We start from the raw sequence: 12488 nt of genomic DNA, 5'->3' as shown, positions 1-12488 counted from the left end.
GACAACTTTGAAGTTCCAAGATGGTGGTCACACGGATGGTGATGTCACAGGCAACCATAGGAGAGGGGGCTCTGGAGGGCAAACTGAGGGTCGTAGGCAGCAGTGAGGGGGCACCAGGGAGTTGAATGAGGTGGGCAGCCAATGGCGCCCAAAGTTGAAGTGCTGAGCCACCTTTGGGAGAATGGGGACAGCAGAGGTGGCATTGTGACACAGAGCGCAGCTTTGGATGGCTCTGGTAGGCTGTAGGGCGTGTCTGGCTTTGACTCTGCCTCAGTGTGAGTGAACGATCACCAGGGGTGCAAGCAAAATAAATTTGAACTTTGAATTTGAATCTCTGGGCTGATAACTGGATTAACAAGAAGCGAGTGTGGACAGCAGAGAAGAACTTTAATAAAGCAGAAAAGGAACAAACGTCACGTTTGCTGCCCACTGCTGGGCCCAGGGCTTCAGCTGCTGTGCCCGCTGTCCTCCCTACAGCTGGTTACATACTTTATGTCTGCTTCCTCCTACTGGGCTCAGGTCTGTGCTGTGAGTTTATTTTCCCATTTTAGTGGGTTTATATTGTAAAATACATCTGGTGTCTACCGCCCCCTACTGGACGCAGCCCTTCCTATTGTGTGTCTGTTGTCCTTTCTTAGGTTTAATTCTACAGATGAGGTGCTGGCTGCTCCTTACAGGGTCCAGTTTCATACTTTATGTGTGTAGGCCCAAGATGGCTCAGCCCCAAATATTGTGTGTCTACTGCCTCCTTGTGGCTCAGCTGCACTCTGCACACTGCATGTCATCCACTGGACCGTTTGTCTACTGCCCCTACTGGATTCAGTGTTCCTATTGTGTGTTTACTGCCCCGTTGGGCTCAGGCTAACAGGAAGTGTGCCCGGTGACCCTTAAAACCTCTAATGTGCCCAGCCCAACACCCTGCGTGTTCAGTTTCCTCTTAGTGTGTCTGATCCAGTACACTGTGTCTTCTGGCCCTTACTGGCCCCAGTCCGACAGATGGTGTGTATGTGTGCCCATATGGGGCGTACTTATCTACTTTATGTCTGCTGCCCCTTTTCTGGGTTGGGTTTCATAGGGTACCCTATGTGGCCAAGCACTAAATATTGTGTGTCTACTGCCCTGTGGTGGCCCAGGCCACATACTGTGTGTTTAGTTTCGTCTGACTGTGTTTTATACAGTATACCCCATATCTTCTCATATTGAGTGTCTACTGGCCCTTACTGGCCTCAGTCTTATAGATGGTGTGTGCCCAGTACCCTTACTGGGTCTAGATACCTACTTTATATCTACTGCCCTCTACTGGGCACAGGCCTACATGCTGTGTGTCTCCTTTCCTCTTATAAATGTCATATAGTGTGTGTGTGTGTGTTTGTCTACTGCCACCTACTGGATCTAGCTGTGCCAAATCATGAACCTACTGCTCCTTACTGGCCTCAGTCTTATAGATGACATGTGAGCCCAGTGCCCTTACTGGGTATAGTTACCTAATTTATGTCTACTCTCCCCCTACCGACTCGAGTGCTACAGATGAGGTGCCCAACTACCCTTTACAGGGTCCAGTCTCATATGGTATCTTAGGTGGTCATACACAATATATTGTGTGCCTACTGCCCTCTGGTGGTCCTGGCTGGTACTGTGTATCTACTGTCCTCTTATTTGGTCTTCACAGTGTGGTAGGTATCTACTGCGCCCCAATATGAGCCAGGCCTGTGTAATGTGTGTCTACTGCCTCCTACTGGCCCCAGTCCTGCAGATGAGGTGCCCACTGCCCTTTACTAGGTCCAGTCTCATGTGGCACCGTACCTGGCCAAGCACTAAATATTGTGTGTCTACTGCCTTCTGGTGGCCCATGCCACAATGCTGTGTGTCTACTTTCCGAAATGTTTGTGTCTACTATCACCTTCTGATCCAGAGATTCCAAATCATTTGTCTTCTGCCATCTGCTGCCCTCAGTCCTACAGATGGTGTGTGTGTCCAGTGCCCTTATGGGGTGCACTTACCTACATGCTGCTAATTTACTTTCTCCCTAGCGTGTTCTCATACAGTATATGGCATATCTATTGACTCCTTAGTGTATCCAAGCCTTTCTGTTGTGTGTCTGCTGCCCCCTGCTGGTCCCAGGCCTACAGACGGTGTGCCCCCTCACCTTACAGGTCCAGTTGCATACTTTTATGTAACCCTACATGCGGCTGCATCTCCACATTCCTCTTATGTTTGCAGGCTCTGCCCACATGAAGGTATCTACGGAGGTGTGGGTGTGTGTGTCTGTTCCTGCATGCAGATCCTGCCAACTACGCCAGCCCTCTTCAGTAAACATACGTTGACAGCGGTCTAAAATTTACTTCTCATTTAATCTTGTCACCTCAATAAGATTATTCTGTGTTGGCCCAAAGCCCCCGGCTTGGTACTCCGGCCATGAGACAGTTGGTCTACCTGCCCACCCTCGTCTGATATTTCCTAGCAGTCTGAGCTCATTCGCATTGCGTCACACAGCATGGCTGCTGCACATGGCCAGTCTTGCCATTCTGTGGACCATCGCACCCTGGTCAGGTCATGCAGTGTCCTTTAAGTTGTTTGCCATGGCTGTGCCAATGTGCTCATTGAATTATTTCTTGTATGTCCCTCACTTCTTCTCCTGGTTTTGTGCTCACACTGCCCCCTAATGCGCTCCTCTTCTCTTTTGATGCCAATGCGTCAGTACTGAGCCCTCAACCTTGCCACTTGGCTCTCTCTAGGGAGTGCCCTATGTCCTGGGCTGCCATGCCAGCTCAAGCCCCCACACCCAATAATTCTCAGCTCCTTTCTCCAAAACACCTTCCATAATCAGCACTTGTGTGCGTCTCTTTCACCTGGTGGTTTGAGGTCCAGCACACCACATTGTCTGTCACGAGAAGCCCCATGGCCCAGGTGGCAGCCATGACCCAGCCCCGTTGGCCAACTCCTTTCACACATGTGACACTCGGCAAGAGGCGCACTCCGTAATGTGACGTTCAAGTTGGCCAAAGCTGGACTTTGGGGGTGCCAGTTACAGACAGACCTGTTGTGGGCACCTCACGATAGCAATGGCACACAGAGGGGCACAGTCCCTGTTCTTCAGTCCTTCTTCTGGCATTGAGGGAGTTGAAATCCAGTCTGAACTTCACATTCGTCACATTTGAGGTGAAATATGTTTGTCACATTATTATTATGATGGCGATATGAATTAATATAAAATAATTATTGTAATATTATTATAATTAGAATCATGTGTACGAGGGAGTCGTCGTTTAGCCAGGTTGGCCGCATCAACTCACTTTATGAAGGGTGTCGTCAGTTTATCCCTTTGTGAAGTCACCACATCTGCTCAACATCTGCTGTGCCAAAGTCCAACTTGACAGTTTTGGTCTCCTCTGAAACACCAAGAATCGTATTATGGCCACTTGACCCTGTGGTTGAAGCCCCCCGACACCCTTACAGAATACTCAGTCCAGACGGGCTTCCTGTCCCTGTGCTGATGCATTAAAAAACAGTCAGTGATTACGTCTTAGACTGCCTCGAAACGGGAGGAGGAAGAGGAGGAAGAAGAAGAGGAAGATAACGTCTAAAACTTCATTCTGGTACTCCATCATTCTCAAGATTAGCCCAGTGTATGGTGGCACCGACTGGTGGAGGACTCTCTGCTCTTTATGTGGCTCTTTGAGGCGACTCCTTACCATTAAAATGACAGCTCACCTTTTGTCACACTAGTTGGAAGAGCCGTGTGACTGTGCTGAGCTGCCATTTTTATAGACCCTCCTGCTATTGATGATGCAGTGCCAGCTCATTCTGTTGGTGACTCATCCCTGGCTAGTGTCACTTGTTCAGCACCATCACATAGCTGTCCCCAGCCACCACTTCCAGCTCCTTGCAATGGCACACAAGCTCATCAAAATGGCAGGTGGTCTTCTCTCCCGCTTGACAAGGGCACATCAGCAGGGGCGGGGAGTGCCATGTTGTCAGGTGGCACAGTGAGATGTTGTGTACTGCGCTGTCTTGCGGTTCAACAGAGATGCTCAACGCTGGTCAGCTGTAGGTGAGCAGGTGAACCTCCTTGTGTGGAGATGCAGATGTTCAGGTCTCTTTGCTGTTTGCCTTTACTGCACTGGCACTGCACTGGCACTCCAGACCCTGATCTCAGCTCTGAGACGCTCCCCCCGACACCCTTCACACCTCCTCAGTGATCTGCCTTGTCCTTTACTTGAGCATTTCTACCACCAGCCCTGCTTGTCACAGCTCACCTGGGGTCAGTGGCAACTCAATCTGCCTGCCACCCCAACTGCATGAGCCTGAAGCTCCGCTGGTGTCAATGCACCTTAGCAGATGGCAAGGCGGCGGTGGAGCTGCCCAGGTGTCCGTCTCTCAGCCGTCTCCATCCCTGCACAATTGCCACACACGGCACTCCAGATTATGGATCTGAGCCTCAAGGTTCTCCAGCAGCTCGTCCATAAAGCCAAGCAGGTTCGTTTAAAGTTTCCGAAGCACTCGGCGCTTTGCTGAGTCAGAACATACAGTACATCCTGTCCACATCCCACTTCTGACACCAATGTAGTGGCAGCACTGAGCACCACAATGGCTGGACGCTCAGCTCTTTGAGTGGCTCCTTATTCTTAAATGGACGGCTCACCTTTTGCCACACGAGTTAGAAGAGTCCATGCGACTGTGTAGAGTTGCCATTTTTATGGGAGCTCCTGCTTTTGATGACGCAATGCCAGCTCATTCTTTTGGTGATGCCACTTGTCTAGTGTCATTGCAGAATATTTAGGTAATTACAGTCAATCTAGGACAGAGGACAGTAAACTTTTCAAACCCAGGGCCAGTACAAGATATTATCTTACCTGGGAGGGCCAGCCAGACCCTTAATGAGACGTGTGTGCCAAGTGATCAGCGTTTGTACTCCATTTTGAAACAGCAATCCCTACATAAATTCTGCATCTGAATCTTGACTTGGCATTTCTTACCCGTGAAAATGTCTGCTCACGTGTATATGAGCTGCCATACACGGCGATGACACCAAGAGGCATAGTGTTCAAAGCCAGAAATCTGTCACTTGACGATCGTTTGAAGAACCCAACAAGATGGCCTCCCCTACTCGTATCCAGGAGAGCACCATGCAGAACAATGACAGCCTCATCTGAAAACCCAACACATAACTCTACAAACCACAGACCCGTCTCCCTCTGCCTTGTCATCTCTCCTTCAGGCCATTCAAGTGCAGTTGAGCGAGAAGAGCAAACGTCCAGAAGCAACCTACCATCAGACACCACGGCTACCTTTACTGTACACAGACGTGTCAATCCCACCGCGTTAAACCTGCACAAAAGAAGAAGACAATTATGTCTAAACCTCCTGCCCCGGTACTCCACCATTCAAAGGTCAGCCCAGCGTAAAGTCAAAGAAACGTCTTAGTAGCCCTCCTCGAATGGGCCACCTGACCACAGAGTGGAGATGACGCTGGAATCACTTGAAACGCTTGGCGATGAAGTGCACAGCAACAAAGCCAAGCACCGTTCCACAGAGCGTCTGCTGATGAAAGATGCAATGCAAACCCAGCGTGCCTACTGACCGGCCCTGACGCCTTTGCACTCATGTTTTATGCTCCCTCCATCTTGACGCCTGTGAGATTTTTCACACTTTAAATGAAGCTCTTTGAGAGTTGTGCTCAAATGCAGAAGCCCGTTGTTGTGCGAGTCGTCTGCGTGAACTCCTCTGTGATGGTGAAGGATTTGTCAACGCCGGCAACAGACGAGTAACTGTGCCGTATCGAGACTTGCAGTGCGTCGTATCGGAGGTTTCAGTTTGTCGTATCAGAAGTTTCAGTTTCGTTGTATCAGAGGTTTCAGTTCGTCGTATCAGAAGTTTCAGTTCGTTGTACCGGAGGTTTCAGTTTGTTGTATTGGAAGTTTCAGTTCATTCGTCCAGAGCCCCTGAATACTTAGCAGCATTGGGCAGTGCATTTTGATTACTGGAGAAGACTTTCACCCAAATCCTCCATTCTTCTTGTCAGAGTGTCGGGCCGATGACCTAACGCTCTGAAAGACGTGCCGTTTCTCAGGACGTCTTTCACCCGCCAGCTCTCGCATGCACAGTTTGACAGAGTCGCCTGCCCTCTGTGACTGTTCCCGCTGCAGTGAGTTGTGACATTCTGTGATTTGCTCTCCGACTGCGTAACTTGACTTTGCTTTGCTCTCCCACGTCTTCTGAAAACGTGTCCTGATGTTTACCTGCCTGCCATCACCATATTCTTTAACAGACGACGTGTAAGGCAGATACCTTTGTCTTTCCATGGAGGACAGAAGTCACCTCTGACCATTCATTATTTACCCATCGATGTTCTGCGTCGGTTTTCCGTTCCTTAGACACAACTACTGCTTCTTGCTATCAGTTGCACTTCCAATTATGAAGCGCCTCGATTTTAATCCGTTAACAATCTTCATCCCAGATTGGTTAACAAAGAACTGCCTGCCCATTTCAACCAGTAATACATAATAAAACATCTTTTAATTCAACTGCATACTTAAAAGTATCCTTAATGTGTCAAAAAGCACCACAGTGGGTCATCCAGAAAGACGCTGTGGATTTATACGCAAACATTTATTTTAAAATTAAATACAGAGTTTTTTTTTTAAAACTAAATATTAATTACGACTTCTCCAGACTGTCTAAAATGTTCCAAGGCCTGGATTTGGGCCACGGGCCGTAGCTTGCTGATCCCTGATCTAGAACATTGACATTGACCTATTTAGCTGAGCCCTTTATCCAAGTCGACTAGCAGCACTTGAGGTGCAACTGGTTACATTTCATTTCTTTGTCCTACTGGAGCACAGGCAGGTGACAAGAGTTGCTCAGTCAGGGCCACACTGTGTCAGCAGTGGGATTTGAGATTACAACCTCTGGGTTTGAAGTCCAAATTCTTAACAACTACACTACTCCAAATTACACCATATTACTTTTAAGTACAATATATTTTTCTAACCCAGCCACAGGGGATGACAAACCAGTGCGTCTCTTCTGAACATACGGTGACGTACAAGAGTGGAGGAAGATGAACACAGGTAGATGACATCCTATGCAGAAGAGTCGATCTGAAGGAGACTGAAGACTGCAAAGTGGTGGCAGGTGAAAGTGTAGTTAGACAGCACAGGATGGTGGTCTGTAGGAAGACATTGGAGATCAAGAAGAGGAGGAGAGTGAGGGCAGAGCCAAGGATCAAATGGTGGAAGTTGAAAAAGGAAGACTGCAAGGTTGAGTTTAGGGAGAAGGTGAGACTGGCACTGGGTGGCACTAAAGAGTCACAAGACAGCTGGGCAACTACAGCAGATGAGGTAAGAGTGACAGCAAGAAGGGTGCTTGGTGTGACATCTGGACAGAGGAAGGAGGAAAAGGAAACCTGGTGGTGGAATGAGGAGATACAGGAGAGTATACAGAGGAAGAGGATGGTGAAGAAGAAGTGGGATAGTCAGAGAGATGAAGAAAGTAGACAAGAGTACTAGGAGATAAGGCACAAGGTGAAGAGAGAGGTGGTGAAGGGTACAGAAAAGGCGTATGAGGAGTTGTATGAGAGGTTGGACACTAAGGAGGGAGAAAAAGACTGGTGGGCTACAGAGAGGGGCCAAGCTGGGAAAGATGAGCAGCAGGTTAGGGTGATAAAGGATAAAGATGGAAACGTACTCACAAGTGAGGAGAGTGTGTTGAGCAGATGAAAAGAGTACTTTGAGAGGCTGATGGATGAAGAGAACGAGAGAAAGAAAAGATTAGATGATGTGGAGAAAGTGAATCAGGAAGTGCAATGGATTAGCAAGGAGGAAGTAAGGACAGCGATGAAGAGGATGAAGAATGAAAAAGTTGTTGGTCCAGATGACATACCTGTGAAAACATGGAGGTGTTTAGGAGAGATGGCAATGGAGTTTTTAACCAGATTGTTTAATGGAAAGTGAGAGGATGATGAGGAGTGGAGAAGAAGTGGACTGGGGGGCCAATATTTAAGAATAAGGGGGATGTGCAGGACTGTAGTAACTACAGGGGGATAAAATTGATGAGGCACAGCATGAAGTTATGAGAAAGAGTAGTGGAAGGTCTGTTAAGAAGTGAGGTGATGATGAGTGAGCAGCAGGATGGTTTCATGCCAAGAAAGAGCACCACAGATGAGATGTTTGCTCCGAGTGTCTTGACGGATAAGTAGAGAGAAGGCCAGAAGGAGTCACGTTGTATCTTTGTGGACCCGGAGAAAGCATATGACAGGGTGACCAGAGAGGAGCTGTAGTATTGGATGAGGAAGTCGAGAGTGGCAGAGAAGTACGTAAGAGTTGTACAGGATATGTAAGAAGGAAGTGTAACCGTGGTGAGGTCTACGGTAGGAGTGATGGAGGTGGGATTACATCAGGGATCGGCTCTGAGCTCTTTCTTATTTGTAATGGTGATGGACAGGCTGACAGACGAGATTAGACAGGAGTCACCGTGGACTGTGATGTTTGCTGATGACATTGTGATCTGTAGCGAGAGTAAGGATCTGGTTGAGGAGACCCTGGGGAGGTGGAGATATGAGAGGAGAGGAATGAAGGTCAGTAGGACCACCAAGACAGAATACATGTGTGTGAGTCAGAGGGAGGTCAGTGGAGTGGTGAGGATGAGGGAGTAGAGATGGTGAAGGTGGATGAGTTTAAATACTTGGGATCAACAGTACAGAGTAATGGGGATTGTGGAAGAGAAGTGAAGAAGAGAGAGCAGGCAGGGTGGAGTGGCTGGAGAAGAGTGTCAGGAGTGATTTGTGACAGACGGATATCAACAAGAGAGAAGGTCTACAGGGCGGTAGTGAGACCAGCTATGTTATATGGCCTGGAGACGGTGGCACAGGAGACAGAGCTGGAGGTGGCAGAGTTAAAGATGCTAAGATTTGCATTAGGGGTTACGAGGATGGACAGGATTAGAAATGAGAACATTAGAGGGTCAGCTCAGGTGGGACGATTGGAAGACAAAGTCAGAGAGGCGAGATTGCATTGGTTTGGACATTTGCAGAGGACAGATGCTGGGTATATTGGGAGAAGGATGCTAAGGATAGAGCTGCCATGTAAGAGGAAGGCTTAAGAGAAAGTTTATGGATGTGGTGAGAGAGAAGACATGCAGGTGATGGGTGTAACAGAACAAGATGCAGAGGACAGAAAGATATGGAAGAAGATGATCCTCTGTGTCGACCCCTAACGATAGCAGCCGAAAGAAGAAGACTGTATGTTTCTTAAGGCAGAAAACCCCTGGACTTTCCACGAGCCCGGCGCCCCGCTGCCTTCGGTGTTGTGGTGTTTGGACAAAGCGGAGTCCGGAACTTCTACGCCGCGCCTCGGCACCTTGCAGGACAGAGTTCAGTAACGGACCTAGAAAAAGCGTTTCCTCTTTGCGGCGAAGGAGCCTGAACGCTTCAGGAGTTGTCACGCACAGACAGAAGTCCGTTCGGATTTTTTATTCATCAGACAGTGGCGTCAACGAGTTACTTTTGAAAGCGGACGCCCGCACTTGTTGCTACTCCGCTCCACGCGCCCTGTCAGGCAGTTTAAATATTCGATGACTTGGTACGTTAAGATTGGCGTGTGGCTAACCAATCGGTGCGCCGAGAGGCGGGCCATTCCCACTTTGGGGCTACGTGATTGGTGGAACCTTTGTTTCTTTTCCGCCTCGGCCTCCTGCCCTCTTCCTGGTTCTAACTCGGTCCTGTCGTCTCTAGTTTGAGCTGCGATGCTGCCGTTTGTAGCCAACATCAAGGTGTCGTCACGGACCCTGACTGGTGCGCTGAGCGTCCAGAATAGAAGCGCGGCTGACTGGTAAGTGTGCTCGCTCCTTCTTCACGGGCAGCTGCGCCACGACGCTCGGCGGCTTCTCACTCGCCTTCCATGTCTTTACAGGGGCTGGCAGGGACTCGTGGCGCAAGGCTGCCGCTCGCTGGTGCTGATCATTGACCCGCGAACGGCACAGACTGTGCAGGTGCTGGAGAGACACAAAGCCGACGTGGTGAAGGTGAGCACTCCGCGCGGGTCGAGGCACAGTCCGGGGGGTGACTACTGAGCCGGAACGGGCAGCGCCTGCCTGGCACTTCGAGTGCGCTGTCATTACCGGTGGAATCGAGGCCGACAGCGAGCTCACGGCGTCCTCGTCGCCGCCACCTCCGTGCTCGCCCCTTCATTCTGTCATCGGACATTCACGTCACGTGCTTGACTGACACATCGAGTCATCCTGTGATTGGAGCCGCCAGGTGGCGCAGCACGCCACACCAGCAGAACCCCGGGTTCAAGTCCCGAGCAGTATACTCGCTGTTGGCAAAATCCTCAAAGGCCCAAATTAGGGAACCGGCAGAATTGAGGGGAAGGGCGTTTAGGAACGAAGCCAGTAAGCACTTCGATACACAAAGTGTTGTGGGACTCCAACCGAGACATGAAGTTGAAGTAGGATCCTTAAAAGAGCGTTTGGATGAGAGATTGAGACAGCTTAGCTATTAGCTAAATAACAAGAGACACACTGGGGGGTCTGTCTGCTGTCATTTGTCAGATTTTTTAAATGTCCAGTTTATTGTATTCTGTACTTTGGCTCAGTGTAGCTGAATATGAGTGCCAGTTCCTCAAAGCCACAAAGCTTTCAGTTCAGCTCCTGCATGCAGCTCTTCGTGTGACTCTGAGCAAGTCATTTGTGTTCATCTGTTAAAATGTCTGCTACCAGTCAAAAGTCTGGACACTTCCAAAATGTGGTCCGATTCCTTTTTATTATCATGATACAATTGCATTGATTTAAGAATACCACCAAGGCATTGCTAGTCTTACTAAAGGCTGTTATGGCTTGAAATGACTTTGGTTTTTTTTTGTATTTTCACAAAAGACTATAAAGTCACATTTTCAGCAGCCATACCTGCTGTGTCCTAATGGTCACCTCTCCTAGCTTATCCTTCAGTAGTCCTGTTAACATGCTAATGGGTTATTAGAGAAACCTTTGTAATTGCATTAAACTGCTGCTGAAACCCATCATTCTGTTCACTTGAGTTGGAAGGTTATTGGCATTCCAGAAAATGGCCAAAATGAACTCACTTTCTCTAGAAACATGTCAGTCTATTGCTTTTCGCAGAATAAAGTTTATTCCATGTGGCAGCTTGCTAAGAAACAGAACGTTTTTCTTGCAGTTGTCCTCCGCACTGGGTGCTCTCTTGCGTCTACTGATTCTTGCGTTGTTGTAGTCAGTGTTAGGCGTGAACGAGTTCAAAAGAGCGCCATCATTGAACAAACTCATTTGTCTAGGAACGGTGAACTTCAAGTTCTTCACTTGCAAATACGTTACGTGAACGTGAGCTCGTTCTGTTGTATGTGACATTCTGGATCTTGTTTAGGTCCACATTAAACGTTTTGCCTTACCCTGTCATGTAGGGATGGAGCTGAATCTGATTACGGTATTCGAATAAGCATAAATAGTGGATTTTTATAAATATTTATTCAGTCAGTCATTATCCAACCCCTTATATCCCAACACAGGGTCACGTGGGGTCTGCTGGAGCCAATCCCAGCCAACACAGGGCGCTAGGCAGGAACAAACCCTGGGCAGGGTGGCAGCCCACTGCAGACAAATATTTATTTTGTATGAATGTTTTCAATGGGTGAGAAGCTTGGTCATCCGGGAGGAGCTCAGAGTAGCGCCACTGCTCCTCCGCATCAAGAGGAGTCGGATGAGGTGGCTCGGGCATCTGATCAGGATGCCACCCTGGTGAGGTGTTCTGGGCACGTCTAACCAGGAGGAGACCCCAGGGATGACCCAGGACATGCTGGAGGGGCCTGGGAACGCCTCGGGATTGCCCCGGAAGAGCTAGTAGAAGTGGCCGGAAGAGAGGGAAGTCTGGGCATCTCTGCTCAAGGCTGCTACCCCTGCGACCCGATCTCGGATAAGCGGAAGAAGATACAATACAGTTTATTTTTTTGTAGAGCCCAGAATCACACAAGAAGTGCCACAATGGGTTTTAACAGGCCCTGCCTCTTGACAGCCCCCCAGCCTTGACTTTCTAAGAAGATGAGGAAAAACTCCCAAAAAAACCCTTGTAGGGAAAAAATGGAAGAAACCTCCGGAAAGGAGGTAGGTTGGGCGTGCAGTGGGGGTCAATCCAATCCAATACAATACAATACACAGAACAGAAGAAATCCTCAATACAGTATAAAACTTAAAAATGTAGAAGTACAGAGCAGAATTTAACAGCAGATGATATCCCATAATATGACTTGGATTTGTTTAGAGTCCTGGAGACCTCGGTCATCAAGTTACATCCCCCATTTGGCCATTCCACAGGGCTCACATCTCACATTCGGCCTAGAAAGACACCATAGAAAGTGCAGCTGGATTATCTGGTGTTAATGTAAAAATACTTCAAGATTACTTGGGCTCAGTGTGACGTCGAAGTCCAGTGCTGTGGCTGATGACGTTCAAGTGGGTGACTTTTTCAGTTCTTGACACCTGTG

The 12488-nt window shown here is 48.6% G+C and overlaps 1 protein-coding gene across 1 annotated transcript in view; it reads left to right on the top strand.

Moving 5' to 3' along the window:
- Nucleotides 1-9669: 9669 nt before the first annotated feature.
- Nucleotides 9670-12488, top strand: part of wdr11 (WD repeat domain 11) — a 71431-nt gene continuing 68612 nt past the window's right edge. Inside the window, exons 1-2 of the mRNA XM_039743619.1 lie at nucleotides 9670-9827; nucleotides 9909-10020. Coding sequence (XP_039599553.1) covers nucleotides 9742-9827; nucleotides 9909-10020 — 198 coding nt within the window. The 5' untranslated portion in view covers nucleotides 9670-9741. The remainder of the gene's footprint in view (nucleotides 9828-9908; nucleotides 10021-12488) is intronic.

The sequence above is a fragment of the Polypterus senegalus genome, chromosome 1 (genome assembly GCF_016835505.1).
Source record: "Polypterus senegalus isolate Bchr_013 chromosome 1, ASM1683550v1, whole genome shotgun sequence".
NCBI lineage: Eukaryota > Metazoa > Chordata > Cladistia > Polypteriformes > Polypteridae > Polypterus > Polypterus senegalus.
Note: the sequence above shows the minus strand (reverse complement) of the source record. Positions and strands in the feature narration are given on the sequence as shown.